The sequence below is a fragment of the Ambystoma mexicanum genome, chromosome 3q (assembly GCF_040938575.1).
Source record: "Ambystoma mexicanum isolate Mex_15411 chromosome 3q, UKY_AmexF1_1, whole genome shotgun sequence".
NCBI lineage: Eukaryota > Metazoa > Chordata > Amphibia > Caudata > Ambystomatidae > Ambystoma > Ambystoma mexicanum.
The window spans coordinates 680,111,379-680,137,898 of NC_090926.1; the positions used below are offsets into that span (position 1 = coordinate 680,111,379).

The 26,520-nt window shown below is 45.5% G+C and overlaps 1 protein-coding gene across 4 annotated transcripts in view; it reads right to left on the reverse strand.

Moving 5' to 3' along the window:
* Positions 1-26,520, reverse strand: part of NTN1 (netrin 1) — a 632,822-nt gene that overhangs the window by 213,168 nt on the left and 393,134 nt on the right. For all 4 annotated transcript variants that reach the window (XM_069654579.1, XM_069654581.1, XM_069654580.1 and 1 more), the window contains exon 3: positions 16,455-16,643. In XM_069654579.1, the coding sequence (XP_069510680.1) occupies positions 16,455-16,643 (189 nt within the window). The remainder of the gene's footprint in view (positions 1-16,454; positions 16,644-26,520) is intronic.

Here is a 26,520-nt window from a genome sequence, read left to right on the forward strand (position 1 = left end):
TGAGGTCAAAAGAACACCAACAACAAAATCTGAAAAATGTCCCAGCTATTGCAGACTCTGGATCGCAGACATTCCTGAGGAATTTACATAACAAGATTTGGAGCCAGTCAACAATGCCTCTACGCAATCTCCAACTAGCATAGCAACGACTTGTACCAAAACTCAAGCCTAAAAATAAGAAAGAAAGAAAAAAAGAGGAAAAACTGAAATAATTTCTCTGAGGGTACAAAGGAAGCCTCACACTCACAAGTATCGAAGCCTGATGGTCCTATGGTTAAATTCCTAAACCACCATCTGAACGCATTTATAGCCAACACGAGGTTAATGATCTATTGGATTTTTCGACCTACTCTGATGAGTCTATCAATGGCATTCATGATCTATCGATTCAGGATATTAAAATCATAATGAACCCTGGAGGAAATCAAAACCAAAACAGTTGATAGCCCCTTTTAGACTATCGAGCAAAAAAGGTTACACATGGTGACTAAGTCCACACAAAGTGGCACAATAAAAGAAATCCATGAAGGACATAATTCTCCTGATGCAATTTACACCACTGAAGCCCAGGAGTTGTCTTGTGTTCTATTCAACTGTGAATACAAGCCAGATGATGTACTTTATGCGTCAGTGAAGATGGATCATGGTAATACAATTGAGGCCATTCATGAATGTCCCAAAGGCACTGACTTTAAAAATGCAACAGCGCAACACCATCCTCTTCCAATTTGCAGTGGGAATTTACATCCAGAAGATGCTGTATGCCACTTTTATATATCTAATAGCGGCATCTGACGAGAAAAATACATTCAGGCTGTGGGCAAAATTGGAAAGTTGGGGGCTAATGTCCTCCATATTGAGTCCGATGAGAGATCTTCACACAAAGGAATGGCTTCATATATGTCTATACAAAAGGGGGTCTAAGTCAGGAAGGGTTCCAGCATATAAGGGCCTAAGACGGGACTGTGTTTTGGCCCCTGTGTTGTTTAAATTCCACATATCCGATTTGGATGATTCTATGCATTCTGTTGGGGGCATTTCCACCCAAAATGGGAACGGACCAGATCAAATGGTTTTTACATATGGATGATCTGATCTTTTTTTTACCATACCCCAATTGGTGTCCAGCAAACATTGGATGTGGTAACTAAATACATGAAAGCCAATGATCTGGAAATGCATGAAGGACAATCTAAGATCATTATTTTTGCTAAAAAGGAAACAATTTAAAACAATGGGAAATGCCAGGGGGCTTGAATAAGAAGAACCTTGAGATAGCTGACCAGTTTTTTTTATACCTGGAGTTTCCAATATTCGGAAGTCCATCTGTGAACCCGCATTTTCAAAGACTTAGGGAAAAAACAATTGCATTTACATCATGAATGGCACGAATCAATAAAAAAAGATGGTTGCGTTTCTCTCCTGTTTATAGTAAACTATTATAAATTAGAATTTACTCCTACACTGATTTAGGGTTCAGAGGTTCATTTTGATGACCCTAAAATATGGAAGAAACCAGAGATTGAAACCTTGCCTCACATTTTCTAACAATGTCCTTTTTTGGTGCTTTTACAAGAAACCTACTTTGGCTCCTTTGTGTATAGTTTTAATGGAACATCACCTAACGCTTTTTGGTCAAGCATTCTGCCTGGTGTACCAACTTCTCTTGCGCTGGCTGCTATTCGCTTTGCATTGATGATTTTTAAGGACAATGATTTCAATATTGAAGATTTTTTATATAACATTAATTGCATGTCCCTGTTTGAAATCGTGCTAAAATAATCTGTGTTTTCCCCCTATTTTTTAATGTTCTGATAAATGTGTTTTCATATGTGTGTAAGGTTTATTAACTAAACCAGGAGGATAGATCAGGGCTAACACATTTGTCTTGGAAGCAGGACAACGCACAGCAACCCCAGTTTGAATTCCGCTCCTGCGCTTATAGACTGGTCTCTGGTTTGAAGCACAATATAAATGATGAATTAATGAAACCAATTCACAATGAAAAAAAAATTAAAAAAAGTACAGAGTAACATTCTTTGAGAGGCAGACACTGGATTCTGATGTACAGTTCTGGAGGCCAGGCCTTTCAAAGGATAATGACGCCACGCAGGCGACTCGGGGCCAGACAACCAAAATGGTGCATGATTTAAACAAAACCTCCCATGGCCAGAGACTCATTGATTTAAACCCGTGTCATGTGACTAGTGCAATAAGATAGACGTATTGAAACTCATTAAACGAAGAAACCGTAGAGGAGTCTGGATTTTGAGAAAAAATGACTGAGATGTAGGCATCTCGGTGTGGCACCGCGTGGAAGGCAGAGCGACACAGGGGCATAGAGTGGCATAGGAAAATATCTTTTCACATAAAAGGTTTGAAAGGCATTTAACAAGGCTGTTGGGGATACAAGTGAAGCACAAAAGGAAAAGCCCATATACTCTATGAGCCCAGGCTACCCTCGTGTGACAAAAATAAAATACTTCTTATTTGACGATTTTAAAGAAAAAAAGAAGACTTCTGACAATTTGTTTTCGGTAACTGAATTCTTTTTCCTCCACCTTTTCATCGTGGTCGTTCTACCCTTTCTCTTTTCTATTGCCCGAATTTTTAAAAGAACATTCTTAAAAATCGTCTAATAGGGAGGGTTGAGACAATCGCATGGGCCTGGCCAGTCCTTGTTTACTATCACATTCTATTCAACTGTATTCCCCTCCCCCATAATGTCCATGCAATCATGGCTATCACTCCTGCTGCAACCAGTGCAAATGCCATTGATGACCACTGTCCATGCATGCTTAGGTCTGGGAGCGTAGTGGGTGATTCATTGAGGGTGATCTTAATCAAGGGCCAGCTTTGTTACCGCATAAGTGGTTGGCACATTCGTAGGTTTGCGGTTCCACGTGGGCCGGCCGGTGAGCTTCGGTGTCAGCGGCCTAAGCAGCACCTGTGAGTTGCTATTGTTCTCCCAAGCAGATCTTGAATCCTCAAAAGAATCATTACCCGGAAAACAATAGCCGGAGGCTTCAGTTGTAAAGTGATGCCTGGGGATCAGGTGAGCGATACGATATCACCTGCATGAAATGCTCCTTCCTGCTCAGGCTCCAAGGACTTAAGTTCATCACACTTTTCACTACAGTATGCATCACACTGCTTTACTGACAAATGCCCCTATTGTGATGGGGGGTGCGTTCGGAAGCAACACGCTTCATTTTGTAAGGACTGTGATGAGGAAGAAGAAGACGGACCAGGAAGTATTGGAGGACATATGGAAGCTGATTACTGAATCATTTGCATGCCGTTGCAAAATAGAGTGGATGTTCAAAGAGTCACCGCCATAAACTTGGAGAGTATTTGGACCCACCTGTGCCTTTTTAGCCAGGTTTTTCCATAGGCCGTGGGACACAGAGCGGGAAATGTGCTCTGTGTATTTCCCTTGACTGCAAATGTAAACCTATCTCCACCCTCACCTGATTCTGATCTGTGCAGAGATGCTTGAATTCCTATGGATTGCACCCTGGCAATTGATAGTTATATCTCCCATGGTGCATTGCAGGATTATGGTTTTCAGAAATGAAAAAGCTGCCATCTTGTTTTTCTTTCGGTATGGGAAAATTAAACGCATGAAAAAAGCTATTTGCAGGAGTTGGAGGGGGTCTAGGAACTGAGTTTGCAACACAAAGCTTTCTGTAGCCTCGGCTATAACCACGAATATTCAACATCTCAAAGAAAACTGTATCACAGAAACAGCGTGTATTGTGGGGGTGTTGCGGGGTGAAATGGAGAGGGCAGGGGAGGTGAGGAGGCCATCTGGGGCCTGGGGGTCGCTGGCACAGATGTGAGGGGCACTTGATGAGGGCCTGCTAGGCAGGAAAACATTTTTTTATGCCCTTTATCCAATATTCGCGGCTGTAAAGGACTACGGATACTGAGGGGATGTGTAGTTCAGTACCCAGGGTTACCCTTTAAAATAAATATATTTTTACAGCTATAGTGACGTCGGGAGTGAAAACATCAAAGGCCATGTCTAATGACATGATTGCCATCCAGGTCTCCCATCCATGCAGTAACCAGGACAGACCCTGCTTAGCTGCACAGTGGGGAATGGGTCAGCCCCCTTAAGGTCATGTTGCCTAATAAATGAGTCCACCTTAAAAACCATTTGAAGCAGCATGGCCCGAGGGGGCCAGATACTTCCTCGCTTTGAAGCTAAGCAGGGTCGGTCCTGATTTGAAGCTAAGCAGGTTATTGGCATGGATGGGCGACCAAATGGGCATCCAATTTTTTTTTTTTGTAAAGCGTGCTCCTGTCAGTCTTTGAATGTTTTGCACTCAAGAGACCATGTTCTGTCTTTCGCTGAATTGCATTCTTGTATTTGTAGTCTCTCAGTCAATAAAACATAGATATTTCTACAATGACAGTGGTTTTCCCATCCATGCATTAACCGGGACAAACCCTGCTTAGCTTCAAAGCAAGGAAGGGGTCAGCCCCCTTAATGTCATGTTGCCTAATAAATGAGCCCACCTTAAAAAACCACCTAAAGCGGCATGGACCGAGGGGGCCAGATCCTTCCTCGCTTTGAAGCTAAGCATGGTTGGTCCCAGTAACTGCATGCATGGGAGACAGTTCACAGTCCTGAATGCCATGTGTTTTCCTAGTTTTAAATATCTCATTACACAAAGCATCTGCATTATTCTTTTTAAACCATGCTACTTTCAGTCCTTGAAGGTTTTGCACTCAGAGACCGTTTTTTGTGTCTTTTGTTGAATTCTGGGATTTGTAGTCTCGCAGTCAATATGGGGGGGGTAATGCCACAATTGTACATTTTCTGCCTAATATAGTTCTATAATGATTTATATATTTGAGTGTTACTATGGTAGGTGTAATTTTCAAGTTATCTTTATAAAGCAGAGTATTGTTGAAAGCCAGACATGGGGGTGAGGAGGGGAAATGATTAGAGGGCAAGTAAGTCATGAGTATTTTTCCACGATGTGGCAAGAAAGTTTGAAATCCTGGACACTGCTGCAGTTATTTTCCCCTAATTGTGGCTGTTTTTCAGTGCACAAGTAAAGGACACATGTGGTTGGATAGCATAACTTTTCTTCCCAGGGCGGACGCAACCCATTGGGTTTTTTGAGTTTGGAAAGCATTTGGCTTGCAATTGGTGAGCAATTGTTGCAATAACTCCATGACAGTAAACCATCTCTCTATGCTTTCAAAATCTTCATTTGACAAGCTCAGAAAAGAGCGGAGAAAATGTGGGAGGAGCTGCTTAATGGTTTGGTGCCTTGAGGGCCATTCAAGGGATAAAAAGGTGGGCACTTCTTCCATGATACCCATACCAGGAACAGCCTCAGATGAGAACAGTGATGCAAACCCGCTGGCTGAACATTGCAGTTTTGAAGTTCAGATGTATTAAAACCTCACAGGAATGCAGCTTCAAGGTTGGCACCTGTGTTTTATAATTTTGTAAGTGCTTCCCTTTTGAGGTTGAAGTTCTGTGAAGTAAACAACAACTCTGGGAGTATATGTTATAATATTTAGAGATCGGTTGCATTTGAGCATCAGGTATTCACCTAACATTAGTTCTTTCTATTTTTCTTTGCTTAGTAAGTGCTTTCATGTTAGGTGAGCAATTGTTGCAGTATCTCCACAACAGAAAACCATCTTTCAAAACCTTCACTAAGCAAGCTCAGAAAAGAGCGGAAACACATGTAGGAGGAGCTACTTAATGGGTTGGTGCCTTGAGGGCCATTCAAGGGATAAACAGACTTGCACTTCTTCCACAATGCCCATACCAGGAACAGCCTCAGATGAGAACAGTGTTACAATATTTAGAGAAGGATTGCATTTGAGCATCAGGTGTTCACCTAACAGGAGTTCCTTCTATTTTTCTTTGTTAGTAAGTGCTTCCATGTTAGGAGTCTAATTCTTGCAATAACTCCATGAAAGAAACCCATCTCCCTGTGCTTTTCAAATCTTCATTAAGCAAGCTCAAAAAAGAGCGGGAAGAATGTGGGAGGATCTACTTAATGGCATGGTGGCTTGAGGGCCATTCAAGGGATAAAAAGGTGGGCACTTCTTCCACAATGCCTACACCTGGAACAGCCTCAGATGATGGCCTGTAACATCCTCACATTTGTGTCCCCCGCCTGCCATAGCGAGATTGGCCCTCTTTCTGATTATGGCCAATCCAAATGCCGGCAGGTGAACGCCGGCCCCCCTCCCCAAGGCCCACCTTCCAAAGCCCCTGTTTGTTCCTGGTTCGTTACCGGATCATGCTGTGCCCCTCTAACCCTTGTTTTTCCATGGTTGGTCTTGTGCCCCCACCCCATCCCTGGTCCCCTGTGATGTCTGTTGTCCCCCCCGTTCCCCTGTGATGTCTATTGTGCCCCCCGGATCCCCTGTGATGTGCCTGCAATCTTTTAAACATAATAAAAAATAGATATTTTTATAGCTATAGTGACATCGGGGGTGAAAAAGCACTGCTGACCAGGGTCTCCCATCTAAGCAGTAACCAGGACCAATCCTGCTTAGCTTCAAAGCACAGAAAAGGCCAGCCCCCTCAGGCCATAGTGCCTAAGAAATTAAGCTAAGTGACAAGACCACTTAAAGCAACATTGCATGATGGGGGCGGCCCCTTCCTCATTTTGAACCTAAGCAGGGTTGGCCCCGGTTACTGCATGGATGGGAGACAGTCCAAAGTCTGGCACTGTGTGTTTTCTTCATTTTAAATATCTCATAACACACTAAGAAATACATGGCATCCACTTTATTTTTAAAACTGTGCTACTGTCAGTCCTTGAAAGTATTGCACTCAGAGACCAATTTTTTGTCATTGTCTGAATTGCATTCTGGTATTTGTAGTCTGCCAGTCAAGAGGGGGCAAAGGGTAATGGCACAATTGAACACATTTTGCCTAACATAGTTCAAAAAGGATTTATATATTTGAGTGACACTATGGTATGTGTGCTTTTCAAGTTATCCGTATAAATCAGAGTATTTTTGAAAGGCAGACATGAGGGTGAGGAGGGGAAATGATGCGAGGGCAAGTAAGTCATGAGTTTTTACTTGCCATGTGGTGAGAGAGTTTGTAATCCTGGACACTGGTGCAGTTATTCTCCCCTGATTGGGCCTGATTTTCAAGGCACAAGTAAACAACAAATGTGGGTGACTTTCTTTCAGAGCGTGGACTCAACACATGGGGTTTTTTGAGGTAGGCAAGCTTGCTTAAGTATTTGGGTACCAGGATTTTACTCAGGTTGTCATGTTCCCAGTGCAGACTCTCCCAAGAGACCGGCCATAAAACAAAGGGTTTGGAGCACAGTGCTTAACCAAAGTGTGTGCTCCATGGCAAATAGCATTGAAGTGCACTCCCAGTGTTTTCACAGAGTCCAAAACAGGGATTTTGATGCTATCTATCAGGAATGATGAGTAAGATGGGGGTCGTTTTATTTAGTATCATGGGCTAAATTACTACCAGAATTTCCGTCTTGTCATCATTTAAACAGACGTTGTTCATGGCCATCCAAGGCTGGATGGTGAGGTAGATTTAATTGATCAGCGTAGAATCATTTTCATGTGACCCGGACAATGGTAGAAGGATTTGTGTGTCATCAGCGTAATTGGTGTAGACTATGCCAAGTTCATCAAGGAGGTTGAACAGAGGTTTGGTGAAGATGAACTATAAAGGTGGGAGAGACACATGACCCTTGCGGGACTCTGCATGGTATGGGTTCGGGGGGGCGTTTGCCAAGTCTGAGAAGACTCTTGAAGATCTACCTTTGAGGAATGAGGTAACCCAGGTCATGACGTCTTCAGAGAAGTTGGCTGCTGAAGTGAGGTGGTGGCATAAACTTCTGTGGTCCACCAAGTCGTAAGCGACCGATAGGTCAAGGAGAAGGAGTAATGCTACCTTGCCTTCATCTCTGAAATAGTCCAATTGATTTTTCAAGTCTAGTAAGACTGATTCAGTTATATGGCCGGATCGAAATCCAGATTGGCGTTTCCCTAATATTTGATTTGATTCGAGGAAGACTTGTATTTGATTGTAGGCTGCCCGGGCCAATATCTTTAACAGGAACAGTACCATGGTGATTAGCCAGTAGTTGTTTGCCACTGAAAGGTCTGGATGAGGTTTTTTGAGTAGTAGGAGCACCCAAGATTCTTTCAGGCTGGAAGGGACACAGTTTGCCGAAAAAGAAGTATTGATGAAGTGGGTGATGAATGGGCTAAGATGTCTATGCAATCTTCGACAATAGATGCTGGGCAAGTGTCACCTTTGCATCTTGACAGTTTCAACTTCCGGATGATGTTTGTGGTTTCTTTGACTGAAATTTCTCTGAAGTGGAATAGAGTGGTGGGTGGACTAGTGTGGGGTGGTGAGGCGGTACTTGTAGCAGGTGGTTTAGCCTTGATGTGGTTTTGCTTCAGAGTAATTGGATGCTGGTACACCATAGCTTGTCTTTGCTGATGGTGGAAGGAGGGAGGGGGGCTGGGGTTTCAAGTTCTCTAACAATGCAGAATATGTCTTGTGTGTTGGAGGGGGCGTTTGCAATTCTGGTACTGTATGCTAATGATTTAGCTGAAATGATGGCATGTTTTGTATTTCTTTGCAATATTGTGAAAGGCCAGTTTATTTGTTTTGTCTGGTGTTTTTTTCCAATTGGCTTCGGTTGTCATTTGTTTGTGCCTAAGGCATGGAGGTCTGGTGAGAACCACGCATTGATATGGGTGATGGGTTTGGCTTTACGCAAGGTCATTGGGGCTACCACATTCATTACTTTGGTCAGGGTGTCAGAGTAGAGGGCTGCTAGTATGTTGGAGTCTGAGGAGGCAGAGAGCTCAAGGCAGAGGGAAAGTAGGAGCAGTGGAGAGGGTGTGCAGGATGGGTGGATGAATGGAAATTAATGTGAGGATTGGTAAATGAAAGTTTGAGGATATATGATAGTGTGAGGACATATTGCGGAATAGTGGTAGATGCGAATCTGAATGAAAATACTTCCATCCCATTCATGTGCCATTATCCCCGCCTTTTATGTGTGCCTTGCATTGTGACTTGCTGAATGGTGAACATTCTGTTTGCTCCTTAGCTGACTTTAGCTGCCGATGCTGTCAATATAACATAAAGAGTCCCACATGTCTGAGATTTGCGAGAGTAGTGTTTTTTTTGCTCTGAATGATTTGCTTGAAGAGTGTACCTGTTAAAATGACAGCGCCCAACTCTCGGGGCGTAGCTGTAGAGGAACGCACTGCATTGGGAGGCTACTGATAACTGGTGCATCTTGATGTCAGTACATGCTTCTTTCATGACAACATTTGTGTATATTTACCCGACTTTCCTGGGATAGACTCAGGCTCATTATAAATTTGCTGATCCAGAATTAACGTGCTGGTAATTCCATTTACTGACACGTTTCTGAACCAGCAAACTACAAGTTTGCTGGTGGGGTGACCTTATTTACCTCCAGCCAAGAGATGGATGTAACTCAGGCACCCCACTGCCAGAAAACAGCCGGTATTACCAGCACCAGTGTTACCGCTGTTGGTGATACCGGCAATGCCCCCATGGAGTCTTATGGACTTCATGGAATGAGGATCAACATACCATTGCCGGCACCTGTAGTATGTCAGTAATTCCGGCAAATCAGGTGCCGGTGACAGTATTACCGTTTGCTGGCATCCCGCCGGAATTACCGGCAAACTCCTAATGAGCCCCCTAATGAGTTGAAAGTGGCATCGAGCCACAGGTGGGGGGCACCTGCAAATGCCCCCATGTTGGCAGTAAGCAGTGCTATAACAGGCCAATGTATAATTTCTATATTACTTTTGTTCAGCAGGGGTTTATAATGTGCTATTTGCCATGCGCGCCCTACAAGCTGCATTTGCTTAAGCCCTTCAGGTCATCACATCCCTTGGGTTATACAGAAGTGTTATCACCCCATTGCCTTTTAATACTGGTTCCTCAACATCAGCCATGTGCTGACAAAGAATGATGTATAGCTTTTCAGTGAACATTTAGTGTTTCAGCTACCTGCTGGCTGGCCATTTTGTGATAATCGGTGGCTTTTAACCCCTGGCTGTATTTAATTGTCTCCATTACAATGTATGCAGGCCATGGGTGCCTCAGACTGTTTTCTGCTCTAAGCAAGGGGAGCCCCCAACCATCATGTTGAAATGGGCTCCCACACATTTCGACCTGGGCTTGAATGCGAGACAATCCGTTATTGTATTGTCCAGCCTTGGCTTTCAAACTCCTACCGGACAGTTCTCTATGATACAAAAAATGTCATGTTGACCAGCAGTGAACCCACACCGTGCTCAGGTCTGGGAGACCCATTGCACTTTACCCTGGATATTATACCGGCTAAGTGTAGGGTGACCAGACGTTCCGGTTTTGCCAGGACTGTTCCAGGATTGGGTTCTCTGTCCCCCTTTCTCAAGATTATTTTTCCAATGGAAACACAGTGGTCCCAGTTTTTGGTAGTAGGTCTTCATAGCTGGCAGGCACAAATGCACAATCTCACACAGAAAACATGCTGCATTTTATTAATTGAGATAGTGGTAGTTTGTGATAAATTACTTATAATATGTATTTATTCCACCAGTAACACTTAAATATCATTTTCCTCCAACGGCTACTGAAGTGCCGCTAGGGCCTTGACAGCCATTTTCAAGAGCTAGTCCTTCCTTTCTGTTAGTTGCCCTGTCCCGGTTTTTTACTTTTGAAATCTGGTCACCCTAGTAAGTGCCAGGATGCTCTCTCACAGACTGCATTCTAATCGTAAGCCAAGCTTGGACTCCTGCCTGGACAACACAATACACCTTTTGCTCATGGGTCCGCAACAACAGAGCCCCGAAACTCAGACAATCCCTTGACCGGGTGAACATAGTCCATTTCCAGTCTCTGAAGAGAGGCCCGTATATGCGAGCCTCGTCTCTCACGCCTGCGTGGGTGCCTTTGGAATGCCAGCCCCTCCCCTCTGCTTTCTTTCCCAAGGTGTCAGGCTATTTGTCCCAGGATTAAATGTTCCCGTGTGCATTTCTGGTTTTGTTCCCTAAAGCCCGGTGCAAACGTATCAGTGCCCTTGTGTTTTACAAAGGGGTGACCTTTTTTGGCCACAAACTAAAGCCGGCAAATCCAGCCCAGTGTCTGCAGGTATGCACACCTGCGATGGGAGGGGGAGAGGGCAGCTGATCGGCAATCCTGCTTCTGATCTGCCTTACGCATAACATCCCCCTCACACCTTGGTCTTTCTTCCTCTGCTTAAAAGGTCTTTTCTCTGCTGCTTGTTTGTTTGTTCTTGATTCCTAATGCGACACGTGTACTGAACTCCTATGGAGCTCCCCTCCCTGCCCCCTTTCCTTCTCCTCCCCACCCACGCGACCCCTCCACGCCGCCAGAGGTAATTGAAAGCCAGGAAAAGCACAGGAGGATGCACATGGCTCGGTAAAAAGTCTAAACAACTCAAAAGGACACCCGCGAACCCACTGAGGCAGGGGCGCCGACTTTGGGGTTTCCCGGGAGGAGCGGCGGTCCAACAAAACGTCCCTTTCTACGAATAGGGACTTTCATTAAAATAGCGTTTCCTGGTAGGTGCCCGGACCCCGGAGCACTCGTGTACTCAGCGCCTCTGCACTGAAAGATAAATGCTGCTATGCATCACGGGTAAAACAAAGATAAGTGTTATTATGTGGCTAGTTTGTCCTACACACAATGTAGGATAGTCTATCCAAGAAATAACAATTATGTTTGCTTTACCCTTGATGCACAGTAACTGTGAATCAAGGGCAAAGCAAACCTAAGTGCTGTGGTTAGGTGGATAGATGGGCCTACATTCAATGTTGTCCTGTCTAGCCACGTAACAACACTTCATTTACCATTCTTGCTTTAACCATGACATGGTACTGTGCATCAAGGGTAAAGAAAAAAAGAATGCCATGCCGCCAGCTGCCCCACCACTAAATTTAAGGGTGGGGGATGACACATACACAAACACTTTCGCCTGTACATTCACACATCAATCATACATCTCCTTGCATGCAAGCATTCCTAAAAAAAATGCCAGCATACATGCATACAATCCATACATGCCTACATACTCATTACATTAAAAGAACACTTAGCTTACTTGCATGCACCCTCTACATGTGCCCGTCCAGCCATGGGAAGGACTGGATGGCCCTCCCCTCCTCTCTACAATGTAAACACGCTGACTGACATGAGCAGAGGCCTCTCCTGTCAGTCGGCATGTCTATGCTGCTAGCACAATAATGAGAGGTGGTGGGCCAATCTTCCGCCGCCACGCCACCTTCCATTATAATGTGCTACATTTGTTGTGGAACCGAAAGGGCTCTGTAACAAGCAAAAACAAAAATGCTTGCCACGGGATGAGCAGATAGCACATACCCCTGCGCAAAGAAAGCACACACGGTACTGTGCTGCCTGCCACACGGGTGGAGAGGCGGCCTACCACTCAGGCGGGGAACCAGCACCCCACCGCACATACTGGTGGGCCGCCACTGGATGTAGCATTTTAAGGTAGCATGACTTACCATTAGCTCGTGTAGTGACAACCGGAGGACATAGGCAGAACATAAATTACTCATGCATTGATTTGTTTCAGGTGTGCTCAAGACTTTTTTAGGCAAAGTTTTGTGCAACATCCACTTCGTTCTCATGAATCTCAATGACACCTTGCTGGAGATTTCGCAAGTGTTTTTCATAATTGATTATTCTTTTTGCAGAGGGAAGGTTAGGAGTGGTAAACCTAGCCCTGTGTGGAGTTTGTGAAAAAAACATTGAGGTGGTTGTCAAAGACCATGGGCCTCATTAGGAGTTTGCTGGTATCCCGCCGGTAGTTCCGGTGGGATACCGGCAAACTGATTCTACCGTTACTGGTGCCTGATATCCCAGTATTACCGGGATATTCCAGATGCCGGCAACGGTGGGAAATCCCCATTCCAAGGAGTCCTATAGAACTCCATGGAGGTAATTGCAGAATTGTATATGACGGTGGGGGCTAGATTTACCAGCAGCTCCGGGCTGGAGGTAAATCTGTGCCCCCACTGGCAAATTGTGTTTCCCCAGTACAGTAAAAATGCTGGTGCCGAAATAACCAGTAATTTCACCAGCATGTTTACCATACTGGGAAACCACAATGAGGCTCCATGTTTAAGAAAGAGCGGTAATGAGTATTTACAGTTCCTGGCACCTGACATCCCGGACCTCCGGGACTTGTAATATCCCTGGTGGCACCGGGATATCAGGTGGTGGAATCAGTGTTACGAGGTCGGTGGCAACCCGTTGGTAGCAACGGCGGGTTACCGATGACCTCGTAATGAGGCCCACTGACTTATGGGCAATTAAGATTGAATCCGCCACAACCCTACAGGTCTACCAGTAGTACCAACCTGTCAGGAAATCTCTTAAATATACTATGGTCCAGTCTGCCTATGGTAGAAACTATCACAGTAAGGAGTTCAATTTATGTCGAGCCAATACATGACTGCCTCTGTAGGGCCTGGCCATACAGAGGCAATGGGTTACTGGCTGTGGCGTATGCAGGTTTTCTTCTGCCGTAAGCCCAAAAAGTGCATGTGCCCCTCCCCAAATTTACTCCACCTCTCCCAGACTTTGCACCTTCACCACATTCCGCCCCTTCAACAAGCTCTGTCCGAGTTGTCCAAACTACGCCCCTTCAACCCCATTTTGTCCCCATTATGGCTCCATGACATTACAAGGACGTTTTTAAGGTTGCAGGAATTAGAATGTTATTGCATCCTATTTATTAATTCAACCCTGCATCTTCTATTTTATGTTAGTTGAAAGAGTGTTTTCAAATCGCTGCTGCCCAAGATTTGGAGAAGGCTGTGTGTTCTGCAGTTGAGTGCACTAGAGGTAATTGTTACAGCTAATTGTTTGCTTTCGGTTTAGTCAAAAAAATGTTTTAGAGGAAGCGATAAGAACATAAGCGGTCTGCCAAATGGACACAAGTGAGAGAAGGTTGGAATGAGGAATTTGGGTTTCAATGCTAATATCTGGTTTCTCTCACAAATTGCCTGCTGTCACTCTATGAGAAGCATTTAGGCTGGCCTGTAACATTAATGCAACACAACTACATTTCTACATGCGGTCTTGCCAAGTAGTAAAGTTTACATATGAACTATATGCAAGTGGTACAGGCACATATGCAAGTGGGACAGGCACATCTTAGAAAAAATGACCCCTTCTCATGGTTACAGCTCTGATGTTAAGGGGGCAAAATGATATTAAGGTAAGTAAAGCTGATGTACCTCCAATGCCTTGGGCTGGAACGCCCTGAAAATATGACAAAATCACAAGTGAAATCTGTAAACTCTGCCTGGGCATAAACACCTCTGTAGAGTAAAGACAGTTGGAGAAGGTTCTTGGAATCTTTGGCTGTGCGTTCTCACTGTAGAGTACTGGATAAGGGTGCAGAGGTGAGCCAGGATTGTCTAAAAAGTGAGGACTGACGCTGATGTAGTTGGGCCCACCACAGTGGCATTAGCATCTATAAATGCCCACACAGCACAGCCGAGTGTACATTTACATATTATGGGTGGGCCTTGCCTGCTCAGTCTATACCCAACACTCCAAGAGGAAAATTGAGCAATGGATCCAGCACAATATTACCTTTGTGGCTGCGGTTTAGGCTATGGGTCTTGCCAGTTTGCGTTTAAGGTCATTTAAAATGTTTGTTTACTCCGTAGAGTTGGCTGGGCTGTACAATGCATACGAACATTTTGAGATGTGTGGGTATAGATATAGATGTCCTGCTGTCGTCTGGAGTGCTATTTCACAGTAAAAGTAATTCCTTGTATTTAAAATGTAATTAGTGTAAAGATTAATTCTAAGCATCACAGTTATACATTGTGTGACTACTGAGCGTGCAGCAGAATGTCAAAGACACATGATTAACTCAGTAGGGATGCCATTTGCCTGCGTAGCACTGAGCAGCTTCTGCAAAGATGGCTGAAGATGGCTGAATGGATATCTTTAGGGGACACCTCTACAGCTGTGAAACAGTGTGCACCTTTGGCACACAATTTCTGTTCTCACCCTTCTATGGCACTGGGTTTCATCTCACAGGTTTCTTGATGTACTTGTGCATTCAGATTTAGTCTTCACCATTTTAACTTCTCTATGATCTATTTCATGCTTGCACCTTTAGGGCGGCCACAGACCTCTGAAATGTGGGGCCTTGGAGGGAAATGAGTGCTTGCTTCTGAACATCCTTTTAGAACCACCTGAGGGAACTCTGTGCTTGACTTAAGCATATGCATGTGTTTAATTTTGTGAAATAACCTCCTGGTTATTCCGCATGCTAGAAGAGCTTGTGGGAAAGGTAGATCTTTCTCCACTAAAGCAGCAACAAATTGTAATAAACTTCCTATATCCTTACGAGCAGAGGCAATTTACTCTACTTTCCGTAAAAATCTGAAAATAACTCTCTCCGAATAAACTAGCTCTCACTTCTACCAAACATTCCCCTCTAGCTTCTAGTTTTTCTGTTGTCTGTTTTGCACCCTGATGCCCGCGGGCTATGGCGTGGTATAAATAAATAAAAATAATAATTAGAAAATGATGCATCATTTTTAACCTTTACTTTTCTGAAGGGAAAACACTTATTTTTGCATGAGTTTAAAAATTACATGTCGTGAATTTGAATATAAAAGAAATTGCTTAACACAGTGTATGTGTGTATTGATTAGAATGAACTCTAAAATAATCTGAAGTGGCGGCTATAAAACCAGAGAGGTTTTGGCTGTTTTACATATTAAAGAACTTTTTGTGAAGATATGAATGACCAAAGAGCTTTATATCTTTCATATGTCTGTGAGAGTCATATGGCCGAATTACTAAATACCTAATGCACTGTGGGGTTGGCACACGCTTCCTAATTTTATTAAACAAAAGTCATCCTTACAATAAAGTTAATGCATATATCAAGCATATATACAGGTTTGGGCATCAAAGACTTTAGCTGTCAGAGTAAAATGACAGCTCAAAATTACTCACAGTGTTGTGGATCAGCCAGACTCGAAGAAACAAAATTGGCTTTATATTTAAAAAATGACAACTAGTAAATTAAAAATAAACTTCAATAAAATGCTGCTCCTATGGCAATCTGCCTTAGGCCTGTGCCTAGTTGTAAATATGTCTGTGCTTATTGGTAGATCTCTCACTCCCAACGGGCCAGTCCACTTCTAATGGTATGGTGGAGGCCTACAAACAGGTTACACCAGTAGTAAGTAGAAGTGTATACAATATAAATGTCCTCACAGCTAATGGTGACACAACCTTAGGGTGACATAGGCAATGTACAAATAGGTAGCAAAACATCATCACCCTGCAAGATCTGAACAACATGCCCATTGGAGTGTGACGGGAGTGCATTGTCTTGTGTGACACTCACTCATGCTGGGCCTACCTTTGCATGCTTTTCGATGACTGATGGGCTTAGTCATGTCACGGTAATAGCCCTCTTTGCAGTAGTGGCAGTGCCGGCCTGCCGTGTTGTGGCGGCAGTTCAGGCACACGCCACCGCTCTTGCGCCCCGACAGCTTGAAGAGTTCCATGTTGAAGCGGCAGCGCCGTGCGTGGAGGTTGCAATTGCAAGCTGTGGGGAAAAGACCAGAGCATGTTAGTTGGTTGCAAATGGCAGTTGGTAGACAATAAATAAGAACCCTGAGGAAATGGCGTGTTAATCCTGATTAACCTATGGTCTATGAGCAATGTGTGAACTATTTTGCTTAAAACATCAAATCAAACACATGGGGCCTCATTACGAGTTTGGAGGCAGCCATGGAGCTGCCTCCAAACCTGCTAGCTCCATGGCTGCCTCCAAACCGGACTCCTTTTCTGGATTCCTGCAGTGGGGACTTACCGGGTCATTCTGACATAGGAGGACCCGGTAAGTCCTCCTTGCAGGAACCATTCCCCATTCCCATTTGAGCCCCTATAGGGCTCAATCGGAATGGGGATGGAGGTAACAACAGGCACATTATGAGTGTCCCGTTGTTACCTCCTTCTTACCCTCATGGGACCCGGAAAGGATGCCTGGTTTTACCAGGTGTCCGATCCGGGTCCCGCGATAGGAACCTTGCAATCGGCCTGACGGAATCAAGGGGGCCCGGTCCCGTATCGGCCCCCTTCGTTCCGTGAGCGCCTGCCTCGCAATGAGGCCCATGGTTTGCTTTTTGGTCTTGCTGAAAAAGTGCAGTGAACTTTCGAGAGTGGAGTTCATTGTGGAAGAGTTAAAAAGAATAAAGGGTCATGTTGGTAAAGTCAGTGACAGTTGCTAAATACTATCAAACATTGGTTGTGTTTCTGCAAAATAGTACCTTCTGCTAAGCTGGATTCGATTTCCCTTCGGACCCAAACTGCTCCTTTACAACCCATATCCCAAAATGTCACCAATCGTGGCAGGCTCAGCAAACACCTGCTAGAGTGGGAGAGGGTAGTATGAAGAGTGGGCTGCTGCTAGGGGCATGGAGCAGTAGTGCTACTATCCCTCGTCCCTACCCCATGGCTCTGGGTAGGTTAAAATTGCATGCAGAAGGACTAGTGCTTGACCTCTTCCTGCATTTGAATGCATGCAGCAGCTGGACAGCCCCTCTGCATGTCCTGGCTACTTTTCTGCCCTTTGTGCTTACCGCTTTGGGCAGGAGGTAGGAATGATTGAGTATGGGGGTTCAGCATGAGGTTTTGTCTCCCACACTCCAGCCCTTCTTCTTCCAAGTCATAGGACTATGTAAGTGTGAGGGACGCACATTGGGGTGCAGGAGGATAGAGGTGAAGGAGGATGTGTCCTCTTGTGGGGCACTGAGCCATGCTGTTATCATTTGGGAGGGATTGCAATGGCAGGGGTATTGGAGGGGCCTGACTTGGCGGAGGCATCTGCTGTATGATGAGAAATGAAGCTACTGGAGCCGAGTCTCCAACACAGTCAGTAGCTATCTCTCAATATATCTCTCAACAAACTGTGGAGGAACCAGAGTGTACAGGGAAGAGCAAGGGGTCCTCCTCCAAACGATATACTCCAGAAGAGTAAAATGTTTCCTCCTCCAAACGATATACTCCAGAAGAGTAAAATGGTTTTTTTTCCTCTGGGGATCTCAGAGGGTCTCCCCAGAAGGAACACAGAATAGAACACAATAGCCACCAGGACCACCTCCTACTTCCCGGTCTAACTCGGCTGACAGAACACAGCTTACACAGGGGCGGCGCTTGACAGTAGACAAAAGGGACTATGTCCTGTTGGCCTGAACCTATGGGAAGAGGAACTCACAATAATGGAGGTGGCACCTACCATTCCATCCAATAGTAGTACCCCGAGGGAGGGAGGAGAAGGTCTAGATGCCTGACGAACAAGGTGCTAAAGACTGCACCTGGGGTTATTGAGACACATTCAAGGCACGGAAAAGATTCTGGCAGGCACATCTTAATTCTTCAGGTCCTAGAAGGCCCACGCCTATGTCTAAGTTCTTGTGTCAGACCAATATGTTAAGGTGACCTCACAAGTCCCAGGTAAGCCCAGAGGAACCAGAGTCAATCCGAACTAGACTCAAAGATGGAGTAGACAAGGTTTACAGCAAAACCCAACTTTATTCACATCCAAACAAAGCTGGGACAGCATACAAAAATTAAAGTCCGCTGCTCTCGACATACTTATAAAAAACAATTGCTGAAGTACTGCCAACTTGTCATGAATGACGTCCTGACATAATCTCAGTTCACAAAACCTACAGGGAACAGGGATAGTTCAGTGAGTCTGACTACATTTAGATTCCATACAAGGTAAAGAGTTCATTGTGTTACAAATATTTGATGGCTCTACCCCGAACCACCCCTATATTGATAAAGGTTAAATTATATCATCTTCACGTGAAGGTGTTGGTTGGCATACTACTTGAATGGGTCGCATGTCTCTAAGGTTTTTGATAGGTTGAAACATTGCTTACTAACCTTGGACACTTGGAAGGTCATCAGAATATGGGCCAGACATAGAGTAGGGGAAGAGAAGCCCATTGAATATTCTTACTTCAATTACAAGTTACCATCCCTCATTCTCAGGCCATGAGACCGGGCAATCCCTTTGTACTTGGCCTTGTGTTCCATCTCATGTCTACGTGTACATTTAGGAAGTAAGGCAGGTGTCCTGTCTGTGTTTGCATCTAATCAATGGCAAGTGTTCTCCAATTATGGGTCATGTGTGATGGGACTGTGTTTGGAATACATTCACCTCCTATTTACTGAGGTTTTAGCTAATAGTAATGTGTCTGTCATTTTTTTGTTGCCACTGGGGCCACTCTTGAATTATTCTTCATGGGGTCTTTTGGCTTTCTGTTGTACTGCAGCTGACCATCAAAGGCTGTTTGTGCTCTTCTTAAACTTTAATTAATCTGGAAGTATACTGCTTGCATCTTGGGAACTGCTATCTTATGTCTTTGTTTCGCCATTCCAGTCCTCTTCTAGTTCACTTTAACTTTGGCAATAATTGCCAGCTACTGTCTGCGCTCTACACGGATATGTATTTATGTGGATTCAGCCTTTTGAGTTTTTCTGAGGCTTTGAGGCCTGTGCTCATTCTGTGACATGCTGTGGCTTCTATTTCTAAGAAGGCTGCTTCACTACACTCTTGTGTCTATGTTAGCGAGATACATTTGCATATTGTGCAGGTTGCATTCACCTTATACATTGGTCATGTTAATAATGTTAGTGGTCTTCATGTCTGGGGATGCTACGTGAACTTTATTAATTTCTAAATGCATATATTAACTATTGTACATGTTCTTCATTTGGAATGCATATTTTCTTTGTGCATAGTGCATGCTCTATTGCTGTTACAACGTTAAAATGAATAAATGAATGCTTTTGCCATTTCCAGCTCACATTGCCCCCAAATCCTGTTGTACCTGCGTGGGATAAGCGCGGAAACGGCTGTCTCATTTAGTAACATTTCTCACCTTGGAGTAATGGTGTGGGGCAAGGTCAGATGTTATGTATGACATATGCATCTGCCTCTCAACAATACATTTGGTATCTGGAAGCAACCCTCTGTTTCCCTGCCTAATTATCATTCCCATCTTACAGGGGGTCACTGGGAAGGCAATGACCTTAAAGTGGAGAGACGGCGTTCTCCATGCAGGGGTCATGTTTACCTCGAGCACCCCACTTATAACCTGCATATGGGGTGGCTGGGGCTGCACATTAGCATACAGTGACTGAATGTATCATACAATGGCTTTTACCAGATGTGTGAGGCTGTGCACAGGAGACTATATCTCTGCATATGATGGCCACAGTTAGGTGTATTCATATTTAAATGTGTCAGGTGTACTCATTGTGATATCTATATGTATTTTAAAAAATCAAGTATTTCTGGTGCATGAGGCAATGGGCCTGTTCCTTGGCCTGAACAGTATATGCAAATTAACTCTTAATTCTTTTTATTTTACTCTCAATATGTTAAATGTTTAATCATCAATTCATTAAATTACCAGTTCACTTGTCATGTGTCATAGTTTTGACAGCTCAAACAACATTCAAGAAATAAAATTATTCACATTTTACAGGAGTGGTAACAATTATTGTAAAATGTATGTATACCATCAAACAAATTCACTAGAAAGGTTATGTTAAGTTCAATCACGGTGTATTAAATATCACATTGTTACGAAAGGATGATTATAGGAAAATGTCTCGACGCGTTTTGATTTTTGCATCCTTTATTAAGGGTCCATCCCTTCTACTTCATGTATTACTATCATTTCTGTTATGTGGGGATGATCAGTCTTACATTTCTGTAAAAATATAATAATATCCGCTCTTGTACCCAGCTTGCGAGCTTTGGGATACCCGCTCTTGTACAAAGCTTGCCAGTTCTGGGATACCCGCTCTTGTACCTAGCTTGCCAGATTTGGGATACACGCTCTTGTACAAAGCTTTACAGCTCTGGGATACCCGCTCTTGTACAAAGCTTGCCAGGTCTGGGATACATGCTCTTGTACAAAGCTTGCCAGGTCTGGGATACCAGCTCTTGTACCTAGCTTGCCAGGTCTGGGATACATGCTCTTGTACAAAGCTTGCCAGGTCTGGGATACCCGCTCTTGTACCTAGCTTTCCAGCTTTGGGATACACACTCTTGTACAAAACTTGCCAGCTCTGGGATACACGCTCTTGTACAAAGCTTGCCAGCTCTGGGATACCAGCTCTTGTACCTAGCTTGCCAGCTTTGGGATACACGCTCTTGTACAAAGTTTGCCAGCTCTGGGATACACACTCTTGTACAAAGCTTGCCAGCTCTGGGATACCCGCTCTTGTACCTAGCTTACCAGCTTTGGAAAACACGCTCTTGTACCTAGCTTGCCAGCTCTGGGATACACGCACTTGTACCTAGCTTGCCAGATTTGGGATACACGGTCTTGTACAAAGCTTGCCAGGTCTGGGATACCCACTCTTGTACCTAGCTTGCCAGCTTTGGGATACACGCTCTTGTACAAAGCTTGCCAGCTCTGGGATACACGCTCTTGTACAAAGCTTGCCAGCTCTGGGATACCCACTCATGTACCTAGCTTGCCAGATTTGGGATACACGCTCTTGTACAAAGCTTGCCAGCTCTGGGATACACGCTCTTGTACCTAACTTGCCAGATTTGGGATACACGCTCTTGTACAAAGCTTGCCAGGTCTGGGATACCCTCTCTTGTACCTAGCTTGCCAGATTTGGGATACACGCTCTTGTACAAAGCTTGTCAGCCCTGGGATACACGCTCTTGTACAAAGCTTGTCAGCCCTGGGATACACGCTCTTGTACCTAGCTTGCCAGCTTTGGGAAACACGCTCTTGTACCTAGCTTGCCAGCTCTGGGATACACGCACTTGTACCTAGCTTGCTAGCTTTGGGATACACGCTCTTGCACCTAGCTTGCCAGATTTGGGATACCCGCTCTTGTACAAAGCTTGCCAGCTCTGGTATACCCGTTCTTGTACATAGCTAGCCATATTTGGGCTACACGCTCTTGTAACTAGCTTGCCAGCTCTGGGATACACGCACTTGTACCTAGCTTGCCAGCTTTGGGATACACGCTCTTGCACCTAGCTTGCCAGATTTGGGATACCCGCTCTTGTACAAAGCTTGCCAGCTCTGGTATACCCGTTCTTGTACATAGCTAGCCATATTTGGGCTACACGCTCTTGTAACTAGCTTGCCAGCTCTGGGATACATGCACTTGTACCTAGCTTGCCAGCTTTGGGATATACGCTCTTGTACCTAGCTTGCCAGCTCTGGGAAAACCGCTCTTGTACCTAGCTTGCCAGCTCTGGGAAAACCGCTCTTGTACCTGTTTTGCCAGCTCTGGAATACCAGCTCTTGTACCAAGGTTGCCAGCTTTGGGATACACGCACTTGTACCTAGCTTGCCAGCTCTGGGATATACACTCTTGTACCTAGTTTGCCAGCTCTAGGAAAACCTCTCTTGTACCTAGCTTGCCAGCTCTGGGATACCAGCTCTTGAACCAAGCTTTCCAGCTTTGGGATGCACACTCTTGTACCTAGCTTGCCAGTTTTGGGATATCCGCTCTTGTACCAAGTTGCCAGCTTTGGGATACACGCTCTTGTACCTAGTTTGCCAGATCTCGGATACCCGCTCTTGAAACAAGCTTTCCAGCTTTGGGATACACACTCTTGTACCTAGCTTGCAAGCTTTGGGATATCCGCTCTTGTACCAAGATGGCAGCTTTGGGATACACGCTCTTGTACCTAGTTTGCCAGATTTGGGATACACGCTCTTGTACCTAGCTTGCCAGCTCTGGGATACACGCTCTTGTACCTAGCTTGCCATCTCTGGGATACCCGCTCTTGTACCTAACTTGCCAGATTTGGGATACACGCTCTTGTACAAAGCTTGCCAGGTCTGGGATACCAGCTCTTGAAACAAGCTTTCCAGCTTTGGGATACACACTCTTGTACCTAGCTTGCCAGCTCTGGGATATCCACTCTTGTACCTAGCTTGCCAGCTCTGGGATACACGCTCTTGTACCTAGTTTGCCAGCTCTGGGATACACGCTCTTGTACAAAGCTTGCCAGCTCTGGGATACCCGCTCTTGTACCTAGCTTGCCAGATTTGGGATACCCGCTCTTGTACCAAGCTTGCCAGCTCTGAGATACCCGCTCTTGTGCCTAGCTTGCCAGCTCTGGGATATCCGCTCTTGTGCCTAGCTTGCCAGCTCTGGGATATCCACTCTTGTACCTAGCTTGCCAGCTCTGGGATACACGCTCTTGTACCTAGCTTGCCATCTCTGGGATACCCGCTCTTGTACCTAACTTGCCAGCTTTGGGATACACGCTCTTGTACCTAGTTTGCCAGATTTGGGATACCCGCTCTTGTACCAAGCTTGCCAGCTCTGAGATACCCGCTCTTGTGCCTAGCTTGCCAGCTCTGGGATATCCGCTCTTGTGCCTAGCTTGCCAGCTTTGGGATACACACTCTTGTACCAAGCTTGCCAGCTCTGGGATACCCGCTCTTGTGCCTAGCTTGCCAGCTCTGGGATATCCGCTCTTGTGCCTAGCTTGCCAGCTTTGGGATATATGCTCTTGTACCTAGCTTGCCAGCTCTGGGATATCCGCTCTTGTACCTGGCTTGCCAGCTTTGGGATACACACTCTTGTACCTAGCTTGCCAGCTCTGGGATATCTGCTCTTGTACCTAGCTTGCCAGCTTTGGGATGCACGCTCTTGTACCTAGCTTGCCAACTTTGGGATACATGCTCTTGTACCTAGCTTGCCAGCTTTGGGATACACGCTCTTGTACCTAGCTTGCCAGCTCTGGGATAACCGATCTTGTACCTAGCTTGCCAGCTTTGGGATATACGCTCTTGTACCTAGCTTGCCAGCTCTGGGAAAACCGCTCTTGTACCTAGCTTGCCAGCTCTGGGAAAACCGCTCTTGTACCTGTTTTGCCAGCTCTGGAATACCAGCTCTTGTACCAAGGTTGCCAGCTTTGGGATACACGCACTTGTACCTAGCTTGCCAGCTCTGGGATATACACTCTTGTACCTAGTTTGCCAGCTCTAGGAAAACCTCTCTTGTACCTAGCTTGCCAGCTCTGGGATACCAGCTCTTGAACCAAGCTTTCCAGCTTTGGGATGCACACTCTTGTACCTAGCTTGCCAGTTTTGGGATATCCGCTCTTGTACCAAGTTGCCAGCTTTGGGATACACGCTCTTGTACCTAGTTTGCCAGATCTCGGATACCCGCTCTTGAAACAAGCTTTCCAGCTTTGGGATACACACTCTTGTACCTAGCTTGCAAGCTTTGGGATATCCGCTCTTGTACCAAGATGGCAGCTTTGGGATACACGCTCTTGTACCTAGTTTGCCAGATTTGGGATACACGCTCTTGTGCCTAGCTTGCCAGCTCTGGGATATCCACTCTTGTACCTAGCTTGCCAGCTCTGGGATACACGCTCTTGTACCTAGCTTGCCATCTCTGGGATACCCGCTCTTGTACCTAACTTGCCAGCTTTGGGATACACGCTCTTGTACCTAGTTTGCCAGATTTGGGATACCCGCTCTTGTACCAAGCTTGCCAGCTCTGAGATACCCGCTCTTGTGCCTAGCTTGCCAGCTCTGGGATATCCGCTCTTGTGCCTAGCTTGCCAGCTTTGGGATACACACTCTTGTACCAAGCTTGCCAGCTCTGGGATACCCGCTCTTGTGCCTAGCTTGCCAGCTCTGGGATATCCGCTCTTGTGCCTAGCTTGCCAGCTTTGGGATATATGCTCTTGTACCTAGCTTGCCAGCTCTGGGATATCCGCTCTTGTACCTGGCTTGCCAGCTTTGGGATACACACTCTTGTACCTAGCTTGCCAGCTCTGGGATATCTGCTCTTGTACCTAGCTTGCCAGCTTTGGGATGCACGCTCTTGTACCTAGCTTGCCAACTTTGGGATACATGCTCTTGTACCTAGCTTTCCAGCTTTGGGATACACGCTCTTGTACCTAGCTTGCCAGCTCTGGGATAACCGATCTTGTACCTAACTTGCCAGCTTTGGGATATACGCTCTTGTACCTAGCTTGCCAGCTCTGGGAAAACCGCTCTTGTACCTAGCTTGCCAGCTCTGGGAAAACCGCTCTTGTACCTGTTTTGCCAGCTCTGGAATACCAGCTCTTGTACCAAGGTTGCCAGCTTTGGGATACACGCACTTGTACCTAGCTTGCCAGCTCTGGGATATACACTCTTGTACCTAGTTTGCCAGCTCTAGGAAAACCTCTCTTGTACCTAGCTTGCCAGCTCTGGGATACCAGCTCTTGAACCAAGCTTTCCAGCTTTGGGATGCACACTCTTGTACCTAGCTTGCCAGTTTTGGGATATCCGCTCTTGTACCAAGTTGCCAGCTTTGGGATACACGCTCTTGTACCTAGTTTGCCAGATCTCGGATACCCGCTCTTGAAACAAGCTTTCCAGCTTTGGGATACACACTCTTGTACCTAGCTTGCAAGCTTTGGGATATCCGCTCTTGTACCAAGATGGCAGCTTTGGGATACACGCTCTTGTACCTAGTTTGCCAGATTTGGGATACACGCTCTTGTACCTAGCTTGCCAGCTCTGGGATACACGCTCTTGTACCTAGCTTGCCATCTCTGGGATACCCGCTCTTGTACCTAACTTGCCAGATTTGGGATACACGCTCTTGTACAAAGCTTGCCAGGTCTGGGATACCAGCTCTTGAAACAAGCTTTCCAGCTTTGGGATACACACTCTTGTACCTAGCTTGCCAGCTCTGGGATATCCACTCTTGTACCTAGCTTGCCAGCTCTGGGATACACGCTCTTGTACCTAGTTTGCCAGCTCTGGGATACACGCTCTTGTACAAAGCTTGCCAGCTCTGGGATACCCGCTCTTGTACCTAGCTTGCCAGATTTGGGATACCCGCTCTCGTACCAAGCTTGCCAGCTCTGAGATACCCGCTCTTGTGCCTAGCTTGCCAGCTCTGGGATATCCGCTCTTGTGTCTAGCTTGCCAGCTCTGGGATATCCACTCTTGTACCTAGCTTGCCAGCTCTGGGATACACGCTCTTGTACCTAGCTTGCCATCTCTGGGATACCCGCTCTTGTACCTAACTTGCCAGCTTTGGGATACACGCTCTTGTACCTAGTTTGCCAGATTTGGGATACCCGCTCTTGTACCAAGCTTGCCAGCTCTGAGATACCCGCTCTTGTGCCTAGCTTGCCAGCTCTGGGATATCCGCTCTTGTGCCTAGCTTGCCAGCTTTGGGATACACACTCTTGTACCAAGCTTGCCAGCTCTGGGATACCCGCTCTTGTGCCTAGCTTGCCAGCTCTGGGATATCCGCTCTTGTGCCTAGCTTGCCAGCTTTGGGATATATGCTCTTGTACCTAGCTTGCCAGCTCTGGGATATCCGCTCTTGTACCTGGCTTGCCAGCTTTGGGATACACACTCTTGTACCTAGCTTGCCAGCTCTGGGATATCTGCTCT